The sequence below is a fragment of the Octodon degus genome, unplaced genomic scaffold (assembly GCF_000260255.1).
Source record: "Octodon degus isolate 3935 unplaced genomic scaffold, OctDeg1.0 scaffold00026, whole genome shotgun sequence".
Taxonomy (NCBI): domain Eukaryota; kingdom Metazoa; phylum Chordata; class Mammalia; order Rodentia; family Octodontidae; genus Octodon; species Octodon degus.
Window position 1 is genome coordinate 10138398 of NW_004524602.1, and position 21548 is coordinate 10159945.

General features: G+C 54.4%; 1 protein-coding gene across 1 annotated transcript in view; it reads left to right on the forward strand.

Moving 5' to 3' along the window:
* The window catches only part of Megf11 (multiple EGF like domains 11), a 184417-nt gene that overhangs the window by 148945 nt on the left and 13924 nt on the right, over positions 1-21548 (forward strand). Inside the window, exons 11-19 of the mRNA XM_023712643.1 lie at positions 10238-10358; positions 10598-10761; positions 11758-11860; positions 16393-16539; positions 16844-16978; positions 19188-19316; positions 20160-20288; positions 20732-20860; positions 21287-21415. Of these exons, the coding sequence (XP_023568411.1) occupies positions 10238-10358; positions 10598-10761; positions 11758-11860; positions 16393-16539; positions 16844-16978; positions 19188-19316; positions 20160-20288; positions 20732-20860; positions 21287-21415 (1186 nt within the window). The remainder of the gene's footprint in view (positions 1-10237; positions 10359-10597; positions 10762-11757; positions 11861-16392; positions 16540-16843; positions 16979-19187; positions 19317-20159; positions 20289-20731; positions 20861-21286; positions 21416-21548) is intronic.

A 21548-nucleotide genomic window follows, 5' to 3' on the forward strand; every position in this document is an offset into this window, starting at 1 on the left:
CTCTCTCTCTCTCTCTCTCTCTTATTTTTGGTGGAACTGGGGATTGAACTCAGGCCCTTGCGCTTGCCAGGGAAGCACTTATTTCACTGAGCCATGTCCCCAGCCCCAGGGCTGGGGAATTTCAGCAGGGCTCCCTGTTCAGGTAAGAGCTCTGGACTGAAAGGCAAGGTGAGTTCAGAGCTCTGTTCTTGCCAGTGTGTGGGAGTTCTGCTTCTCGACTGTGAAATGGGACTGAAATTCTCTACAGAAAGAGTAGTGAGGTCCCTTGTCGTCCTGATTGGGGGGGGGGGGCAGCATTGTTTCAGCACCGTGGACAGAGCCCCGGCTAGCTGCCCTCCGAGAACCTGGAAACTCGCTGAGAACACCAGAGTGAGGGGCCAGTGACAGGAGCTTGGGTGGGCAGAGTCCTAGGGTCCCTGTATCCTTGTCCTGGCTTGTTGCTGTGAGGAAGGACAGGAGACACTTCCTCCCCAACCCATCTTGGCTAGAGACGAGGCCGATTTGGGTAGATGGGACCAAGTGGAGCTGTTCGTCCACTTCTCCAGAACTCCTCCATGAATCAACCATTCTTTTCAGCATTCTTACAGCACCTGGCTCACGCTAGCGTGTACAGTCTCTCTGAGGACAAGGACGCATCTCCCTCCTAACCCTTCCCTCCTAAACACCACCCCACCATGCCCTCCTTGGGAGCAGCTTGCCCAATGAACTGTTTTTGAAAGGAGTGAAACCTTGGGAGGAGCGATGCCCTTAACACAAGTTTCCAGCCTGACATTTATAGGAAGGAAATTTACAGCATCTCCCCGGGGGCCTTGCCTGCAGGGCTGGAACCTCAATCTACCTGTTGGCCTCTGATAAGCAGATGACTGCTGTGGAGACCACGTAGCTGTCCTCCAGCGCCACCTCTGGGCTCCTCGGGCAATAGCAGGAGCTTCTCCCTGCTGCAGTCCAGTGGGGCGGATATGCAGACAGGGGCTAGATTCCCAGCCTTGAAGTACAGCTTTGCTGCTTATTACACTTGCGTGACCTTGAACGAGCAGCTCTCTATGCCCATTTTGTTACTTTTTTTTTTATTTATTTGAGAGAGAGAGAGAGAGAGAGAGAGAGAGTGTGGTGTGTGTGTGTGTGTGTGTGTGTCCAGCTCAGCCCACCAGGGGGCGGGGCTGGCTGGCATGTGGTGCTGGGGGATTGAACCGCGGTCCCTGATGCCTTGCCAAGCTTGTTCTAAGTAGGTGCTTTAGACCACTGAGCCATCTCTACAGCCCCCATTTTGTTACTTTTGAAAGGGGAATAACGATGGGATGCTTGGAATGGTTAGCACGCACACAAAGCACTTAGAATGTCCTGTGTCTCAGCCATTGTTCAACAAGTGTTCGCTGTTATTACTTACTCTCCTGCAGTCCTGGGGATTGAACTCACACATGGTCCTTGCACTACATCCCTAGTCCTTTTCTATTTTTTAAATTTAGAGACATGATCTCTCTAAGTCTCTTAAGTCCAGACAAACTTGAAGTCCTCCTGCCTCAACCTCTTAGGCAGGGCTACCACATCCACCTTATTACCATTTTTTAAAAATGTTCGTGGTACTGCCGTGTTGTTATTACCCCAACGGGTGTCCCACTGGAACGGCTGGCTGGCCTTGGCCTGCGGGGTCTGTCATGGGGTACAGGAGGAAATGGAGGTGAGGAAGGTGGAAGAGTTAGCTGAGGCTTCCATCTGGGCGCCCCTGGGCTGCTGCTGGCTCCAAGGCTCCCAAGAGCTACTCAGAACTGAGAATAGCCTTTCTCACCACAGGGGAACAATTCCAATTTCTCTGCCCACCATGCTCCTCTGGTGCCTGCCTTGCTGTCTTTAATTAAGGCCTCACTGAGGCACAGCCTTCTGCACTGCTCTGGGACTAATGGCTGCCACCTCGGGGGCCCCTGTGAGCAGCCTGAGAGGCCACTGCCAGGGCCACGCAGACCTGAACTTCAGGCTGCTTTTGGCCAGTTGCTGCTGGAGCCCCCGCCAGGGGAGACCCCGTGCTCCCTTCTCATCCTAGCTGGAACGGGAACAGGGGACTCATTGGTGGGAGAGAAGGGCCTGGTATGTCCCCTCCGTGGGATTCAGGGCCCATATTTCTCCCTGGGATGACAGCATTTCTATTACCTTAAAGGGTTCATCTGTTTATGCTGCAATATTTTGAAGCCCTGTCTGCTATTATTGAACCCCGTGCGCCTGCAAGGGTAGAGAGCACTCCATCACCCAGGCAAATAAACTCATTCCTGCATTTTTCTCCCCTTCTCACTCTGAGCTGTCAAGAGGTCATATGCAAGCCTCAGCTTTCTGGCCAGCTAGGAAACTCCAGCCCAGTGGGGCAGGGATCGAATTTCCTCCAGGGTTCCCCAGCTTCCTTAAGAGCTGTCACCCTCCCCAGGGTCCCACCCTGGGGCAGAGTTCATACTTCTGCCTCTCTGAGACTCCCTAGCTGGAACTTGGGGAGGAGGACAGGCGAGACCAGAAGACCAGAAATGATAGCTGGGTGGTGTGAATATAATGTGTGTGCATTTCCTGCTCTAATTGTTTCATTCTTCATCAGTTGGAGGCCTCTAAACTATTAGCCCTAACAGCAGAAAAGCAGCTTCTCATCCACCCTCCACCATTGACTAATTTCCTAATTATTCTAGCAAAAGGTTTGCCTGGATGCTGCACTAGACTGAGGAATTCAGCCTGTAGCCACCATGCCTGCGTGAGCCGCAGACCACAGAAACTATGCAGAGTAGTAGAAGTGATGCAGAGCATAAGCACACACTCCAGTAACCCAAATCCTGCCCTGCCATCCCCTGTTGTGTGGCCTTGCTGGGGTTCCTTAGGTAGCTCAAGCCTTTGTTGTTTACCCATAGGACAGGGTGCATTGTGGCCCTGTGTTAAGAAGTAATTCTAAAACTGAGCACAGTAGCACATGCCTGTAATTCCAGCTACTTGGGAGGCTGAGGCAGGAGGATCACAAGTTCAAGGCCAGCCTGGGCACCATAGCAAGACACTGCATTGAAATAAATAGAGCTAGGGCTGTAGCTTGATTGTACAGCACTTGCCTAGCAAGCACAAGACCCTGGGTTCCATTCTTAATACCACCACCAACAGAAAAAGTAATTCTGAGGATTTAACAGGACCAAATGTATACAGTGGTTAGGAGAAAGCCTACCATGTAGTAGGTGCACAATAAACATGTCAGGATTCATGTGGCTGCGGAAAGATGATACAATGAATTTTAAAAGGGCATGGGCTTGGGGTCAGAGTGGCCTGGGCTGGAATCCCAAGGTCTGGGGCAGGGTCTGCATGACTCCCTTGAACTCAGTCTCCAGGGGTCAGGGTCACCAAGCCTGGAGGATGATGGTGTAGCAACAGGCTGCAGCGCAGAGCTCACTGCGTAGACCACGGTACTGCGCTTCACAGGGCTCAGGATGGAGGGTGGTCTGCACTGCCTGTGCAACCCTCACTCTCCAGAGGTAGAAACTGCAGTCAGAGAGGAAAGTGACTTGTCATGGGTCACACAGCAAATCATGGCAGAACCGGATGAAACGCCTCCCTAGCTGATGTGCTTTCCACCTTCACCTCCATGTCCTGTGCTGTGACTCAGCAGGCACCTGCTGATTTTTCCTTGGACAAGGAGGGACACAGGATAGCCCCCTTTATCCACAGAGCAAAGAAGGGGAACAGCTTGATGGCACCAAGGGGAGTCCAGCTCTGGGATCCTGTGGCTTGTGGCTTCGTTAGGGATAAGTGTGAGTCTTGGGTTATAAAAAGTGAACATTCCCCGTGTGGGAGGACCCTCCTGGCTGGGGCTGGGGCTCAGCTGAGCTGTGAAGCACGCACACGCACACGCGTCCTCTTTCATCGGAATCTCTGGCCTCAGAGGGGCTTCTCTGGCTCCCAGCACAGGGCTGGGGGCTGTGGCCACAAATCCAGAGGGCGGGCAGGGCCACAGTCACATGGGGCCTCATTAGGACTCCAGAGGGTGTGGGCAGCAGGGCAGGGTGGTGCTGGCCATGCTCTGGGCACTGACTAGGGGGACCCGGACCACAAGCTCCGCTCTTTTTGCCCACACAGTTCAGGGAGACCCAAGAGGCAGTAGGTGCAGCCCAGGAGGGACAGACAGGATATCTGTGCAAATTAGGAAAATATGCTTCCTTTTAAAGACACTCCACTGATGCTTGGCAGAAAACTGCTGTGATTTCTATCTATCTATCATCTATCTATCTATCATCTATCTATCTATCTATCTATCTATCTATCTATCTATCTATCTGTCTATCTATCTATCATCTCTAGCTCCAGTGGCCGGCATGGGAGTGGTGCCTGTACAGTTGAGCAGTCCACATCCTGCAGAACTTCACAGAGCAGGCTCTGGTCCCTGGCATCTACTCATTTGGGACAGATACAAGTGAGAGGGAAAGTCTCACATGCATTCAGTCCTAACTTTCATCCCTTTTCCCTCTCACGTTGGAGCCAGATAGGATGAGCCCCTAGGCATCCGGCCTCCCTGGCACAGGCGGCTGGGATGGGGGATGGCTATGACGAGTGGCTTCCACCTATCCTCCCTCGCTCCCAGCCCCCAGGCTCTCTGCTCCCTCATTACACGGCAGTCTGCTGCCAGAGGCTGCTTTACGGGGCCGCACTATCAGGCCCGTCGAGCTCCATGCCCAGCACTGGGGCAGAGCTCTTCTCCCCAGGAAATCACAGACGGGGCTCCCTGCCTGGGATTCCTGCAGGCCTGGCCTTGCAGCTGGGTGACTGAGAGGAGAGGGCAGCTGCTTGGCCAGAGCAGGAGTGGACAGGGAGGGGCTGTATGAGCAGTAAAGCCACCCGTGAGTGTGCTTCTCATAGGAGTGTGACAGTGCACCCCAAGATGCACCCCAATCCTGAGCACAGTAGGGAGGGAGGGGAGCAGCAGCTGCCTGAGCATGGGTGATCAGAGGTTACCAGGGCTGCCTGCAAGTTCAGAAGTGCCCGGCCTGCTGCCCGGGTTGCTGGGCACATGGATGGGCCTCTTGCCATATATCCCTGGGCTGTGCAGGCCTGACACACACTGGTACTGGTGCTGGTGCTGGGGCCAGGGCCACAGGGCTGAATGACCTACCCAGCCTTACCCTAGGGACTGGGTTTTTAAAACACAATTATTTGATGACAATTGTGGTAGGTGCCTCAGCAGAACGGACATAGGCTCTGAAAGTAGGGGTTGGAGGAGTGGGAAGGGCCCCTAAATGGGCTCCACTCTCCAGTTGAGACCTGGCAGGCTTGTCTCAGTGCCTGCACTACAGAAGCTCAGCAAAGGCTGCTAGACTAAGCAGAGGACAGATGAGGCCAGGGCACCTTGGGCCACTGTGTGTGTGTGTGTGTGTGTGTGTGTGTGTGTGTGTGTGTGTGTGTTTTATTGAACCCAGGGTCTGCACACTACACTGAGCTGCATTTCCCAGCCTGAACCAGGAATTGAACTCAGGCCCTTGCACTTGCCAGGCAAGTGCTTATTCTACTGAGCTATCTCCCTGGCCCCTCCCCAGCCTTTTTAAACATTTTTTATTTTAAATTTTGAGACAAGGTCTTACTAAGTTGCTCAGGCTGGGCTCAGACTTTTCAATCCTCCTGGCTTGGCCTCCCAGAGTGCTGGGATAACAAACCAGTGCCACCAGGGTTTCTGCTGGATTTGCCCCACTTAAACTCATTTATTTGTCTGGGTGGGCAGGGCCGGGGGGGGGGGGTACACAACTGTAATTCCAGCACTTGGGAGGTTGAGGCAGAAGGAACCACTGTGAATTCAGACCCACCCTAGGATACACAGTAAGCTCAAGGCCAGTCTGAACTGCAAGGAGAGCCACTTCTCAAAAACAAAACTAACATCTGGGTGTGGTACCACATACCCATAATCCCAGCTACTCAGGAGGCTGAGGCAGGAGGATCACAAGTTCAAGGCCAAGATGGGCGATTTAGCAAGACCATATTTTAAAACAGAAAAAAAGGTACTCTGACCCAGAGTCCAGAAGCCTTTCGTGCCTGAACCATCCAACCTATTGCCCACCAGAAGGACATGGGGATCAGGGTGGCCTCATTGGTTGCTGGTCCCACAGTCTCTTTACTGGTCTCCAGCAGGCGGCAGTGCCTATCCCTTCCACCTGGATCTGATGGACCAGGTCTGCCCAGCTGGCACTGCCTCCTGCCCACAGAGCCTATTTAGAGACTGGGACACGAGCTTCCCTAATTGCAGCCTCCTTTTGTGCAAGGGACGGTCAGTCACTTTCCATCCTCCTCCTCCCACTCCAGAAAATCCTCATTAACCTCTCGCCCACTGCAAGTAAAATGCAGGATCAACACGAGAAGCCCAGCTGGTGATTAACTTTCCCAAACAGGGCCAAACTGCAAAGCAGCATACTGCAGGGAGGAAACTGAATGAACAACATTGGAAACAAACATAATGGGGCACAGAACTCACTGCTCACAGGGGTCTGCTCCTGAGCAGCCACGCTGGGCCGGGGGTAGAGCATAGACTCCAGGCTCTTCGGCAGGACCAGCTCGCAGGGCTCTCTTCCACCAGTAGCTCTTTCAGACTGAGTTCAAGATGTTAATAGCTGGTGTCATATCTATAATTAGTGGGCCTTCGGGTGGGAGGACTTCCCCTTCACAGAATGCAGATGTCAAGTGGGATTGGCAGGTGTCCCCCAGTGGGGCTGCAGTGGGGAGTGTTGTCTGTCCCATGGGGTTCTGTGGCACTGGTGCATAGGGAAAGAGAGGCCAGGAGAGGTGAAGATACAGGAATATCCAGGTTGGGCATGGTGGCGCATGCGATGCTGAGGCAGGAGGATTGAGAGTTCAAGGCCAACCTGGACCTGGATGATCTTACAAAACCTAGTCTCAAACAAAGAAGAGACCCAAGTATCAATGTCTAGGTACAGAGAAAAGGCCAGGGCACCTGGACGTGGCTGGGTGATCCCTTGGAGACACAGACCTCAGTGTGTGATGTCCTTCTGCACTTAGGTGGTGTGTGCAGCTCTGAATGTCCCACCTGGGCTGTTAGCATCCTGCATTGGAAATTGGAAGTGGGAGCCAGCAGCCAATTCAAGTCACAGGTCTCTCTCTCTCTCTCTCTCTCTCTCTCTCTCTCTCTCTCTCTCTCTCTCTCGTCTTGCTTTGGCTGTGTGATTGGGGACAAGTCACTTGCCTCTGCCTCATCCATCTTTTCAATAAAGGGACCACGGGACTCCCCATGTCCAGGGGAGTGTGACCAGGACTAAGCTGTACCTTAGCAGACCTGGTGGTCAGCTGGTGCAAGTCTTAGAGGCGCAGGAGGACGCCCCCTGCCGGACCACAACCTCGCCACCCTCTGTCTGGGTTAAGGACCCCACTCCAGGCAGGAAGCTTCTCAGAGTCAGAGCTAAAGAGTCCTTTGGATTCATGCAGCTGCTGACCCCCAGCCAGACACCTGCGACATCTGCAGCTCATTGCCAAGAGCAGTTTTGAACATTCCCCAGACCTACGGGAAATCCTTTATTATTTGTGCTGCGGCTAACTAAAATACCAAGGGTTTTCTTTTGCTTTTAATTAGAATTAAATTAGCTCTGTGTGCTAGCCCAGGTGAGCGTGAGCTGCTCAGAAGCTCTGATTGGTCACAGGTGACATCACAGGAGTTTCTGGGTCATGGTTGGTGGACACAATGCTGTGACCACAGCTGCAAGGCTACGGCCACTGGCCAGACTGTACCTGTCCAACATGTAACGGGACTTGGGCACCAATGCAGAGTAACAACAGTGATTCTCAAATTAAGAAGCTTTGAAGGTGGAGGGCACTACAAAGGACCCTGGGCAACAAGAAGTTAGGGAGGCCGATCGGTTTCAGTGGCCATGAGTGACTGATAAGGGAAAGTACTCACACATACCCACCAAAAAACAGGACTGTCTCCCAACAGTATGTCCTACAGTTTTGTAGGACTCCTGTATGGTAGTCTTGGATCATGGGGCTCAGTTAGACAACAGGCCTGGCTAGGGAATGGGTGTGGGGCTGGACATGCAGGCCATGGGGTGCTTCTGGTCTAAGTTCACCATCTTCAGGCATCCAGCCCTTTCTTTTCCCCTCTTATGGTGGAGAGGTCAGCAGCCATGAATGTAGGCTGGTTTGGGTCAGGTACTGGGCTGGAGCTGGGGCGGGCAGGTGAGAGAGCCCTCCAGTGGTCCCCTGGGAGCCCACTTGGGATGACCAGCAAGGTCCTGTTCAATTCAGAGGGTCTGGGTGCCCTGTGTGGATGAGGCCAACAGGATGCTTTTCTGGGCTGGGCAGAGTTGGGCAGAGGGCGCCAGGTGGGAGGTGGAACTATGGACCAAGATCTGGTCTCCAGGGAGGCTCAGAGCCGGTGGCAGGCAGGGCCAAGGCCAGGCAGCGAGCCGCAGGACCAGCCTAGCGGGGTCCTCATGCACTCACCAGAATATTCACAGACTCCACACTCAGCACCAGCTTCCGATCTGCAATGCTCGTGCAACCCAGAGAGAGGAGGTCCCAGGCCTCATGAAGCTGCCAGTCTCACTGGAGAGGCAGGCAGTAAATAAATGGGCATTAAATCCATTCAGGTGCCCAAGGGTAGAGACCCACCCCCGTGTGCCCAGAGCCTCTGGCAGGCCTGGCTTCCATTGGTCCCACTCAGCAAACATCTGTTGAATGGGCTGGCCTGAGACAGAAGCATATGGCAGGTGCCTGGTCCGTCTGGCTTTGGCCACTTTTTGCAAGTGGTGGAAGTTGGTGTGAGCATACAAGCAGCTTGTTTCAATTAGACAGCACTTATCAAGGGCCCATTATGTATCAGCATGGTCCCAAGGCTGGAGAGTGTAGGTGTGAGTGAAATCAGTCGCAACGCATCCCCAGATGTGTGCCGGGATGGGCAGAGACAGCCCCGTTAGCTGGCCCAGCCCTCAGCGTGTCAGGAGGGCAGCTGCTGTGGGCAGCCCCACTAGGATGGCACTAGGGGACAGTGTCAGGGAAGATGCAGAAGAGAAAGGACATTCCCCCGGCCTGCTGTGCCGGCCCCGCCCCCAGGGCGCGCTGAGATGACAATTGAGACTGGGCATGGTGGCATGCACCTGTAATCCCCGCTCTTGGGAGGCTGTAAACAGGCGGATCACTATGAGTCTGATCTAGTAGTGAGACCCTGAACACCCTGTAGACCCTTCCCTAAAATACAAAAAGAAAAAGAAAAAAAAAAAAAGGGAAAGGACAAAGTCACAGATACACACTCAGATCTACGCACAAGGATAATCAGATGCAGCAGAAGCTGAGCGTGAAGGTGCTTGTTGGAATCCCAGCACTCTGGGAAGATGAGGTAAGAGGAAAACAAGTTTAAGCCCAGCCTGGACCACTTAGTGACTTAGCAAGACCCCGTCTTAAAGTAAAACATTTAAAAAGGGCTGGGGAATCAGCTCAGTGTGAAGACTCTGGGGTTCAATCCCTGAACAAAACCCGAATGCAATAAACAACATAAACACAGTTATGTGGACTTACTGGCTAAACCTTTGTAAACAAATGTAGACCCATGCTGATTCAGATACCCTACAATCCATCCCGGACAGGGCCCCTTAGTGGTTCTCCCAATCAAGGAAGGAGCCCCAGACCTTGGGGGGGGGGGGGGCGCCATGCCACAAGAGGCCTGTTATTGGCTAGCCATGGTGTCACTCAACAGAGCCCGGACCAATCAACTTCAGACATGCATGGGGTACCACCCCTTCTCTTCAGACCGCTGGAGAAATCTCCGGAGCCTCCTGCTGTTTAAACCTTAGAGGGTTTTGCATGCTCTCCTCCTAAGAAGCGCTATATCTTTGCACAAATAGAAAGTTTTTATGGTGCTTTGTATCCTCCAGGCACCGATCTATCTGCTTCACAAGTAACTAATTTAATCCCTTTAACACTCCCTTGGGGTGGGGACACAACTGTTCCCATCGTACAGATGCAGGGGCTGAGCCTCAGCACGGTGCAGCAGATGCCCCAGGTGACAGGGTGAATGCGGTGAGAGCAGGGCGAGCGCTCGGCCCTGCCTGGAAAACTCCCAGCGACTTTCCCACCTCAGGGTCCTTAGTCACATCTGCAAAGTCCCTCTCGCCACAGAAGGTGACATACGTGCAGGTGCCAGGGATTAGGACACAGGCGTTTTAGGTGGGCGGCCAGCCCTGTCTATAGCAGCCATGTAGCACAGGGCAACCTCTGACCTCGTCTGCCCCTCTCTCCCCAGGGAGAGGTCTGTGCTGTCCCCTGTGCAGCGGGGACCTACGGGCCCAACTGTTCATCCGTCTGCAGCTGTCGCAACGGTGGTGCCTGCTCCCCAGTAGACGGCTCCTGCGCTTGCAAGGAAGGTAACGAGCTCTGTGCAAGCCCAGTCCAGGCCCAGCCAACTAAGAGGTCTCAGCTGGGGCTGCCCCTGCCCTCATGAGAGGCAGGACCCATCCTGAGTCTGGCTCCTCCCCGGAAGCCTCAGCGGCAGGAATGTGGCACAGGATTCCTTAGGAGAGGCTCTGAGTTGGTGGAGGAGGTGGGAAGGAGCGGCAGCTGGGCAGGGCTGGAGAGAGAGGTGACAGCCCCTTCCACCCCTTAGGATGGCAGGGTCTGGACTGTGCCCTGCCGTGTCCCAGTGGGACGTGGGGCCTGAACTGCAATGAGACCTGCGCCTGCGCCAACGGGGCAGCCTGCAGCCCCGTGGACGGCTCCTGCACCTGTGCCCCGGGCTGGCTGGGAGATACCTGTGAGCTGCCCTGCCCGGTGAGTGCCCCTCCCTGGGGTTAACCCATGCGCAGGAATGCACCGGGAAGAGCACTCCAACAAGTGGGGGACAGCTGGAGTTGGGTCACAGAGGTCCTAACCCCCATGGTCATTTTCTTTCACCCTGTGTCCTGTAGCGCAGCAAGCCCTCGGCAGGTGTAGCCCCCACCTCGCTAAACAATCACTGCCCCCTGAGCTGAGCCCTAGCTCGGCCTCAGGATCCTCCTCCTAAGTTCCAAGAGAGCGGGCCCTAAACTGGCACAGGTGCTGCCCCTTGGTGGGTGGCGTCTTTCTAGCTCCTGCAGTTTGTGCTGCCACAAAGGGGGGCAGGGAGGGGGAGTTAAGTTACTTTCCAGCAGTAACCACCCAGACTTCATCACTGATCTTGGTCTTGAAACCAACCCATGTGAAACAATGTGTGGCCCAGAGCTTGAGGCCCTGGGTTCAAATCCTGCCTTTGCTTCATCCTGTTACCTTCAGCATGTTATTCCTCCTGTCAACTGTTTCCCATCTTTAAAGCGGGAATACTAAGAACTATGTCAGAGATTGCATTGAGGATCACTAGAGATGAGGTTACAAGGCTACTGGTCCTTCATGAGCAGGCAGTGTGGGGCGGGAGTCACCATTTTCCTCCCAAGTAATAGAGGGTGAACAATTCCTTCCCATGTGGGGTAGATGTGCCCCAATCAATAAAGTGTATTTTCTTTCTTTCTTTTTTTTTTTTCTTTTGGCGGAACCAGGGATTGAACTCAGGCCTTTGTGCTCGCCAGGCAAGCGCTTATTCTACTGAGCTATCTCCCTGGCTCAGTGAAGTGTATTTTCATTTACAATTTAAGTTAATGATCCCTGCGGCTGGCAGAGCCTATGCCTTCGGGCAGCGCCATCGCCTCCCTCACTCCCCATCTCACCCTCCTGTCAATGCAGCCAGGTGGGCTCAACTGCGTCATCAGGTGCGTGAAGCTCTGAGCGGCCAACCATCTAACCCCTCCCCCACAGGACGGCACATTTGGGCCAAACTGCAGCGAACGCTGTGACTGCAGCCACGCCGACGGCTGCGATCCCGTCACAGGCCACTGCTGCTGCCTGGCTGGCTGGACAGGTAACCCTCGGCCAGGCTCCATCGCCCTGGCCGCTTTCTTTAATGTTTCTTTTCACTCCCTAAATCTGCTTTCAGCTCCACTTCTGCATTCCATCCGATGAGGCAACTACTTCTTAAATGCCAATGGTGTACTAGCTCTACTGGGGGGGAGGGACCGGGGGCACAGCTAAAGCTGAGGGGCTGGCACATGGTGGGTGCAGGCGCCCAGGCTATTTGGTAGAGGCTCCAGCAGGGAAGAGGGTGAAGCACTTTGTCCTTATCCCTGGCCCAGAACACTAGGCTCTTCACCCATCCCCCAGCCGGCCTCCTAACTGCCAGGGAGCCACCCCCTCTTGTCCCTCTTGGGCCACCTCAGGCTCCAGCTGGCAGTCACCATCTCTCATGTGGCATCGTCTCAATGGTCTGGGCCTCCCTCTCCCCACCCATCAGTTGTCTGCAGGGAACTTCTCAGAACCTCCAAGTCGCTTGGTGGTTTCCTGTGACTCATAGAACATCCATGGCTCAGGTCCCCTGCGATCTGGCCCTGCCTGGCCCCTTCATCTACTGCCACCTTGGTGACTCACTCCAGCCACCCGGGCCAGTGTTTCCTTTTTCAGCCATGTCCCAAATCCAGGCTTTTGCATATACCCGCCTCTGCCTAAATCATTCTTTGCCACTCTCACCCAATAATCTCTCCCACTTCTGTGGTTCTGGGGCTCAAACCACCCAAGCATTCCACCACCACGGGGAACCCCAGTCCTGCTATCTGCTTCCTGTTCTCCAGGTTTCAAGAGACTTGGAAATGGCTCACATGTAACAAACCCATACACGTGGCCAAGGTCACAAAGCATGCTGGTTAATTTCCCTGTTACTTATTCTACACTTGTCCTGTGGAACTTACAGGACCTGGCCTTGACCTCTTAATGTAAGTGTTTATTGCCCACCTCCCTAACTTGACCATGTGCCTGTGAGGCATCTGCCTTATTCACCACTGTGTCCACCACCTGCCACCTTTGCGACATGGATAACAAGCTGGTTGGGAACAGAACTCAACAGACAGCCCAAGTCTGTGAATTTGGACAAGTCCTCTTGCCTCTCAGAGCCTGATTTCTCCATCCACAAAATGCAGATGGGGATTATAATCCCACCAGCCCACTGCAGGGTGGCTTTGAAGTTGAGATGAGTGATTTCCCTGAAGTGCCAACACTGTGTGGCACACACTAAGTGCTCGGTCCTGGAAGCCACAAATGCAGGAAGCACCAGGTAACAATCCATTGAGTGAATGGGCCCACCAGCCTGGCCCAAGGTGGGTGCTGAGTGGAGGGAAGTCGTGACTGGCAGTGTAGTTCTCAGATAAATATCACTGGTTACAGCATGGTTTCAGGAAAATTTCCAAGCCGCCAAGGCCCCAGGGGACATTCCTCCATGGCCAGGGACTTTTCTCTGTGACCAGGGACATCCCTCCATGGCATCTCCTGCCCAGCTTCCCTGTCCTGCTGACTGCTGCCCCTTGGTGTAGAAGGAAGCTGCAGCCGGGTCACTGTTACCCTATGCTCCCAGCAAGAGCCGAGTAGAAATCACTGACATTCTTATTGCCTTCATTTCAAGTGAGTGGATCAGATTTTAATGACATCTGCTGCTTAAAAATTCTGTCTTTGATGGACAGCCTTTCAGCACAGCCTCTGCTGTTCTAAAGCAGATTTCCCCAAGTGGTCCCGAAGGCTTTTCAAAGAGGCAATTGAGGTCTCGGAGGTTTGTGGAGCAGGAGGAGGCGAGGAGGGAGGGCAGGGGCTCCCACTCTCAGTGCCATCTCCCTGCTTTAGGTCTAGTGTTCCCCCAAAGCCCCTTGTATTTAGAGGTGAGGGCTTTTGTAAGATGATGGATGGATCACGTGGTGCTCTGCTTGTGGGTGGACCCCCCCCACTGATGAATCTATAGCTGAAGGTGCTTCAGTGTTGGGGCTTTGTGGGAGGAGGCGGGTCCCTGGGCATGGCCTGGGAAGGGTGTGTCTCCACATGACCAGGGTAATGACTAAGCCTGCTTATGAAGAATGAAGAATCAGTGCTGACGCCCCTCACCTCTCAGCTCGTGCCTTGGCTCACCGTGGCCATATGCCAGTCACCACCTTCTTCCTATAGCCACCGATTGTGTTGTCTTCAGTTGTCACACATATCCGCAGTGCTCACTCGAGAGTGCTTGTTGAAAGACGCTGGTCTTTGGGGACAGTACCTGGTCTTTTCTCAGAAGTGGAGATCTAATTAAATCTGCCCCAACTATCTATGCTCCAGATAAGGAAGGGGAGCTTCCCAAAGCCTCAGGACTGAAGTGCCTGTAGGATGGGACCTGCAGGATTGTATTATATGGGGAATCTGTTTATTCACTCAACTAGCATTTCTTTTTTTAAAAAATTTATTTATTTATATTATCTTTGTGTGTGTGTGTGTGTGGCCAGCTCAGCCCACCAGGGGGCGGGGCGGGCTGGCATGTGGTGCTGGGGGATTGAACCGTGGTCCCTGTGCTTTGCTAAGCTTGTTCTAAGTAGGCGCTTTAGACCACTGAGCCATCTCACCAGCCCCTCAACTAGCATTTCTTAACTCGGGCAATCACTATGGATCTCGCAAAGATGACCACAGTAGCATCTGCCATGGGGAGCGCCTGCCTAGTTAAGCAGGGTCAGCGTAACAGTAAGCTGTGGTCCCTGCCTTCAGATTGCTGTCAGGGAGAAAGGCTTCACAGGTGGGGAACGAGCTCTAGGCTACGATGCTGAGGTTTGAATCCTTGGGCAGATATCTAGGAAGGATGCACGGAAGAGATCTCTAAAGTAAGGGTGCAAGCTGCGGGCCTCTCATGCATGGTATGAAGCATGCTTTATCCACTGATACAGACTGTGTTGGGTGGGGAGGGGTTTTTCTGAAAAGTAGAGCAAGGAGATTCCACAGGGTAAGATAGGAAGAGTTCTTGAAGGGGGTTTATTATCCCTATTAAACTGTGAAGAAAACCAGGGTCCAAGGAGGTAATGATGACACTGCTCGCTCAGGAAGTAGAGGGTCCCAGGAGGCCAAGGGCAGCCCCTTTGGGTCACACCAGAAGTCCTTCCTAGATTTGGCCACTCCTAGCAGGAGCCCTTCACTGTTCCTCCCACTTAGAGCCAATGTCTTGAGTGGCAGGGAGTTTCTAGGACAGAGCAGGACCCCAGACAGGAGCCGCAGTCCCCCAGAGCCAGGCCCAGAATACAATAATTGCCCGATCTTAGAAGCCAGCAGGACCCTGCAGCTGCTTGTAATCTGAACAGAAGCAGGGTGCTCTTGTGGTTCTTAATCTCTAAGAAAAAGGATCCCCTTCCATGAACATCTTGAGGTGCCTGCACTTGGGAACAGCTCTGTTCTTATCAGCCATTGACTGGGGTGAGCATGCATTGTGGAGCGGGTCCCAGTCTTAGTGAAGTGTAGCTTTAACAAGGAGTGTGTGTGTGTGTAAATTTGATCTGTATGCCTTGGTCAGGCTGCAGAGACCACTCAGTGCCCAGGAGCTTGGAGCCCCGAGGGACAGCTACCCCAAGTCCTTCTGCCTACAAGCTCAATCTGAGGTTTTCAACAACCACTGCAAAAGAATTCCTTAGGGCAGTTGTAGTTGCTGGTGTGTATTCTTGCAGTTTGTACCCAAGGATTTCATCAATGGTAGACTGAAAATGCTGTTAAGGGGCCAGGGAAATAGCTCAGTAGAATGAGCACCTGCCTGGCAAGCACAAGGTCTAGAGTTCAAGTCCCAGGACCACAAAAAAGAAAAGCCTGTTAAGGGCCAGCCAGATAGCTCAGCTGACTAAAGCACCTGCTTAGGCAGAGTGCAGCAGCCAGGGTTCCGTCCCTGGCATGCCACGCCAGCCCCACGCCCTGGGTGCTGAGACAGTTGAGACTGGGCATGGTGGCATGCGCCTGTAATCCCAGTGCTTGGGAGGCTAAAAACAGAAGAATCACTACAAGTCCAATCTATGTAGTGAGACCGGGTCCTAAATACATTTTTAAAAAAATACCGTTAAAAAATGAATTTCCATGGAGCACATGCCTGTAATTCTAGAACTTGGAAGGCTGAGGCAGGAAGATTGCCATGAATTTGAGGCCAACCTGGGGTAGATAGTGAGACCCTGTGTGTGTGTGTGTGTGTGTGTGTGTGTGTGTGTGTGTGTCTCAAACACATACACACCATTTTTTTCACCTGTATTGAGGGTGGGCAGACTTTTCTTATCACTTCCTGAACAATACAGCAGAGAAACTATTTCTACAGCATTTACACTGAATTAGGAATTATAATTAGATATAATTTAAGCCATACTGGAGGATGTGGATAGGTCATTTCCCTGAAATATGGTGCTTTCCCCTGCCCCTGCCCCTGCCCCTGCCCCTGGCATGCTGGGCTCCACTGCCCACCCAGGGCCTTGCTGTCTGCATTCTGGGCTTTGCTTCTTCGAGCCCTCTCTCCCCAGTTCCCCTCTTGGTGCTGTGTCAGACGCTGCCCACCATCCTCTTCTCTGACCCCAGCCTGCCTGTGGCCCACAGGCATCCGCTGTGACAGCACATGTCCGCCCGGCCGCTGGGGCCCCAACTGCTCCGTGTCCTGCAGCTGTGAGAATGGCGGTTCCTGCTCTCCCGAGGATGGCAGCTGCGAGTGTGCACCCGGCTTCCGAGGACCCTTGTGCCAGAGAAGTAAGGCTGTGTGAGCCCCTTCCATAGACCTCGGCAGCTCATCCTCCCAGCTCTGCCCAGCTGGAGCCAGTCCTGATGTCAGCAAGACCTGGCTTGTCCCTCCTGCTAGTCCCCTCTGTCCCTGAGCCGGCTGTTCTGTCCCTAAGTTTATGGCCCAGCTGTTCCTTTCTTCCTTAAGGGATGGGCCCTCCCCAGTGTGAGAAAAAGCAGCTTTCCCTGCACTGTCAGAACATGGGACAACCGGGGTGGCCAGGCTGGCTGGGGCCCCTGGGGCTGCTGACCACCATCTCCTCTCCATTCTCAGTCTGTCCCCCTGGCTTCTATGGACTGAGCTGCGCCCAGCCATGTCCTCTCTGCGTGCACAGCAGTGGGCCCTGCCACCACATCAGCGGCCTCTGTGAGTGCCTCCCAGGGTTCTCTGGAGCCCTCTGCAACCAAGGTACTATCTCAGGCCGGGAGGGGGCAGGGTGGGGGACGAGGACCCTTGAGGGAGCGACTCACAGGAAGGCCTTGCTGTGACAGAACTTGGCCACAGGGCTCAGGGCTCTTTCCAAGGACCTATAGCCACCAGCATAACAGTGGAACAGAGAAGTGACATGCATGTCTCACATTAGCAAGAGACAGGGACAAATTCAGGCTCCCACTCCCATGCTAAAGAGAAGAAAGTAAGTGTAGACAGAACACACACTACAAGGGACACCTGGTGGCAAAGGCTGCAGGACAGCGTAGGACCCAGCTGGCATCACGGATCCTTCCTCACAGTCTCAGCCTCAGACTCCTTCACACCCCCAGCCCATGCAGTGTGGCGCTGGGGATGGCTCCAGTGGCCGTGCGGATGGTGCAGGATGAGAAAGGCAGTCCCTCTGAGGGGCAGAAGCAGGCTGTGTGAGGCCCAGACCTGGGTGCATGGCGGCTGGACGTGGGACAAGGAGCCTCTTCTGAGAGGGCCCTGAACACAACCTTGACCTCAGCTGGTAGCATTTATGCTCTAGCCCACAAAGAGCAAAGAGATCGTTAGGATGACATCAAGGTCGCTAAGGCAAGAATCTCATCTGGCCTCTGCTTAAATCCTCTCCTTGACTGAGCGCTCACTACCTCCCAGGGGAACCCATTCTTTTGATGAATCATCACTGCTGAGCTGGGCTGTTTAGGTCTGAGGGCCGTTAATATGTATGAGTGGAAGGTTTACTCCGCGCTGCTTTGAGGTCATGAGACATATGAGCCCCAGGGAGAAGCAGGTGACAGTTTCATTTGCTTGCAGCCCTCCCAGGACAGTTTAATCATCACCTGACATTGCGGAGGTTTACTTATTAAACGTAGGAGATCTGGCCACTGATACAGCCAGGCCTGGTCTAAATGAGCGCCCAGCAGCCCGAGGAGTCGCTCTCGCATCCCTCGATGTCTGATTTATCGCCCACTGGCCTAATGAGTCTTTTCCACATATAGATCTAATAGAGTTTGCTATTAATGCCAACTGCCCTGGTTAAGTCCCAAACCTTGTAAAAAATTGAACTGACACTTTCTAATGACTGGCTTTCCAGCGAGTTACAAATTACAGATGCTGCTTCTCCAGAATCATTAAACATAGATTAAATATAACCAGATGTTTTCTTTTCCCCAGCCTCCTCCTCATTCTCCACCGCCCCTTCTCTTTGGCCGACTCTTGATTCGGCTAAGAAGCCGACCAATTAATGTATTAGGCTGATTGTGTTAGCAGATCTGTGGGAACATCTGTGGGCCATGTGTGTATGAGAAAGACTCGAATGATGATCTTGTCCTGCTAGGCTCAGAGCTGGGGGTGGGGGGCAGACATACATGGCACCCTGCTGGCCAGAGAGCAGGACTGGAGGTGGGGTCCCCAAATTCAGCACCTCCTAGAGGCAGCAAGCGAAGAGTCCTTGTGACTTGCTTTTCCAGAAGTGTAGGCAGGAAAGAAAGATCTTGGTCCTCCTGCAGGCCCAGATCTGCCAGCCAGCCTGTGTTCATGTCTACGATGAGGAACAGAGTGGTGATGTCGTTTGCTCAAAGGAACTTAGGAAGCAGTAGAACTTCTGGCTGTGTGACCTTAGGCAGGTTGCTTCACCTCTCAGGGCTTCAGCCTCTTCACCTGTAGGGTTCATGATGGGAAGCAAGGGCGAGACTATGTAAGAGCAGTAAATGATTAAGCCGATTAATATTCATGAAGCCCTTTGAATAGTGCCTGGCGTGTATCAGCCTATGTTTGATGAAAGGCACAGAGCAGAGGATGGGTGAACTGGTGGGCCGGGCGCTCACAGCCAGTCCTGCAGCCCTCAACCTGGCCCCTCTCCCCTATAAGCATTTCCCACCCAGCGGGCCGTGGGCTCAATAATGGGAGTCCTGGCCTGAGTCCAGGGAGAGAAGTCCAGCCTCTCCCCATCTTCAGTGGGACCTAAGTCAAGTGATTCTACCTCTGTGGCCCTCAGTCAAGGGGACAGGAGAGGGTACCTCCCTCTATGTGCAGAGGGAGAAGCATGGTGGGTGGGGTGTCCCATCTGGTAGTTCCTGTCTGGATCCATGGCTCTAGGTTGGTCATGGCTCTGGCCCAGGAACCTCTGGGGTGCAGCTGGGGGTAGTGGTCTAAGGAACAAGGGTAGGAGGGCAGGTGCCAGGCTGTCCTGTGCCCACAGTGTGTGCTGGAGGGCACTTTGGGCAGAATTGTGCCCAGCTCTGCTCCTGTGCCAACAACGGGACCTGCAGCCCCATTGATGGCTCCTGCCAGTGCTTCCCTGGATGGATTGGCAAGGACTGCTCCCAAGGTGAGCCACTGACCCGGGAATGCCCCATCCTGTCTGCCCTGGGTGAGACTGAGCCCTCCTTCTGCAGTTAGGAGGCCCAGCCGAGTCCCAGTGAGCTCAAGAACAGCGCGATGCATGTCTGGGGGTGGCTATAGCTAACATTCACTGCTGGCCTTGATACTGCTGGCAGTGCCTCGTGGAGGAAAGGACAGGGACTTGCATACTGGAGTCTAGATAGAGAAGTGAGGGAGGCCAGAGCAGTCACCTTGGGAGGAAGACAGACACCCTGTGGGTGTCTCCTATGGCCCAATTCCTGGGCCTCAAGCAGGGCAGGGAGTCCCAGGGCCATTCATGTAAGCTGCACCCAGTCTGATGCAAAGGCACAGCCTGGACAGGGACAACCCTCTGAGGGTAGAGCTCCATGTCTGAGCTGCATGTTCTGGGCGAGAACCAGCTGGCACCTGCGGGGAGGTCCCAGTTAGGTAGTGTGGCCTGAGGACTTCCCTTCTGCTGGGAGACTCGGGCTCCATCCTCAGGGAGCTCAGCAGCCGAGAGAAGGCCTCAGCCCTAGAGGAAGTCAGAATCCTGTGCATGCACTGCCAGCCACAGCGGGAGCCCACCTCTCCACATCAGTCACCGCAGAGGGCAGGGCCAGGAGCTCCAGAGCCACACAGAGTTAGTCCCCAAAGTTTCCTAGTTGGCAGAGAATTGGGGTTTAATGGGAATCCCAGATGACCGGGCCAAGAGGTGAGCTCAAGAAATCTGGGAACAGTGCATCAGGCCCTGAAGGCCAAGAACTGTCATCAGGGCCATCCAGGGAAGTGGCTGACTTGCTGTCCCCTCTCTCCATCCCCTCAACCCCAGCATGCCCACCGGGGTTCTGGGGCTCTGCCTGCTTCCACACCTGCAGCTGCCACAATGGGGCGAGCTGCGGCGCAGAGGACGGGGCCTGCTACTGCGCCCCAGGCTGGACCGGACTCTTCTGCACGCAGCGTAAGCCCCGCCTCCCCGCACTCCTGATGCCGTGCTGCGGCCTGCTGGCCACTATGGGCATAGCCCGGGCCTGCAACAGGGGGAAGAAAGCTGGGCCCCAGAGCCGGGCTGGAGTTAAGGGGTTAACAGGCGCAGGGCAGGGCAGGTTCCCCAGAGATCACCAGACCAACACCCTCCTTGGGCAGTGAGACGGACAGCCTGTGGCTGTGCAGCAAGAAGACCTGAGCTGGTTTCTGGTTCCACGGCCCCTTGGGCTGAAGGCCACCTAGCTCTGTCCCTGCCCCTGCATCACGAGGGGCCCGAGGGTGGCGATGGTTGGCGCAGAGTTGTACTATGCTTCACCCCATGCTCCACCAGAGGCAGCACAAGCCATGTCCCGGCTGCCAGCTGCAATTGTGCTGGCCCTGTGGCAACTCCTGTGACCAGGGGTCTTGTTTTTCTAGGTTGCCCAGCAGCGTTTTTCGGGAAGGACTGTGGGCAGGTATGCCAGTGTCAGAACGGCGCCAGCTGCGACCACATCAGTGGCAAGTGCACCTGCCGCACGGGCTTCACTGGACGCCATTGTGAGCAGAGTAAGCTGTCAGGGCCCCATCCTGGGTGTCAACCTGTCCGCTGTCAACCCATCCCAGGTGGCAACCCACAGCCTCCTGCAGGAGAAGCCCCACTGCACATCAGGGGCCCCCAGGCAGGGCTCTGTGCCCTCTCCCTTCCCTTAGGGGCAGCTCCAAAGGAAGTGCTGGGAAAACTCCCTCCTGCTGCTGGGACTGGTAGGGGCTGAGGGACCAAGGGACCGGCGAGGTGGGGGAGGGTCTTTGTGCTGCTTCAAGGAGGGCCCCATTGCACCCAGCCTGGGGCCTGCTGCATGGAGTTTCTACTGGTGTAGCATGAGAATGAGGGGTGAGGACCTCTTCTGTCTGCCCTCAGGTCACCACAGGAGTCTCCTGGGACAGGAGGGAGTGGCTGTCTTACCGTCTGTCCCCTTTCTTTATACCACACAGGATGTGCTCCGGGAACCTTTGGCTACGGGTGTCAGCAGCTGTGTGAGTGCATGAACAATGCCACCTGCGACCACGTCACTGGCACCTGTTACTGTAGCCCTGGATTCAAAGGCATCAGGTGTGACCAAGGTAGTGCACGGGTGGAAAGTGCCTTGCAGGGGCTGTTAGCATACTTGGCTGGTGGGAGGAGGTGAGCATCACCGGCACTGGCCCCAGGCTCATCCCCAGCAAGTCTCCCAAGCCCAGCAGGGGCACCCACGGC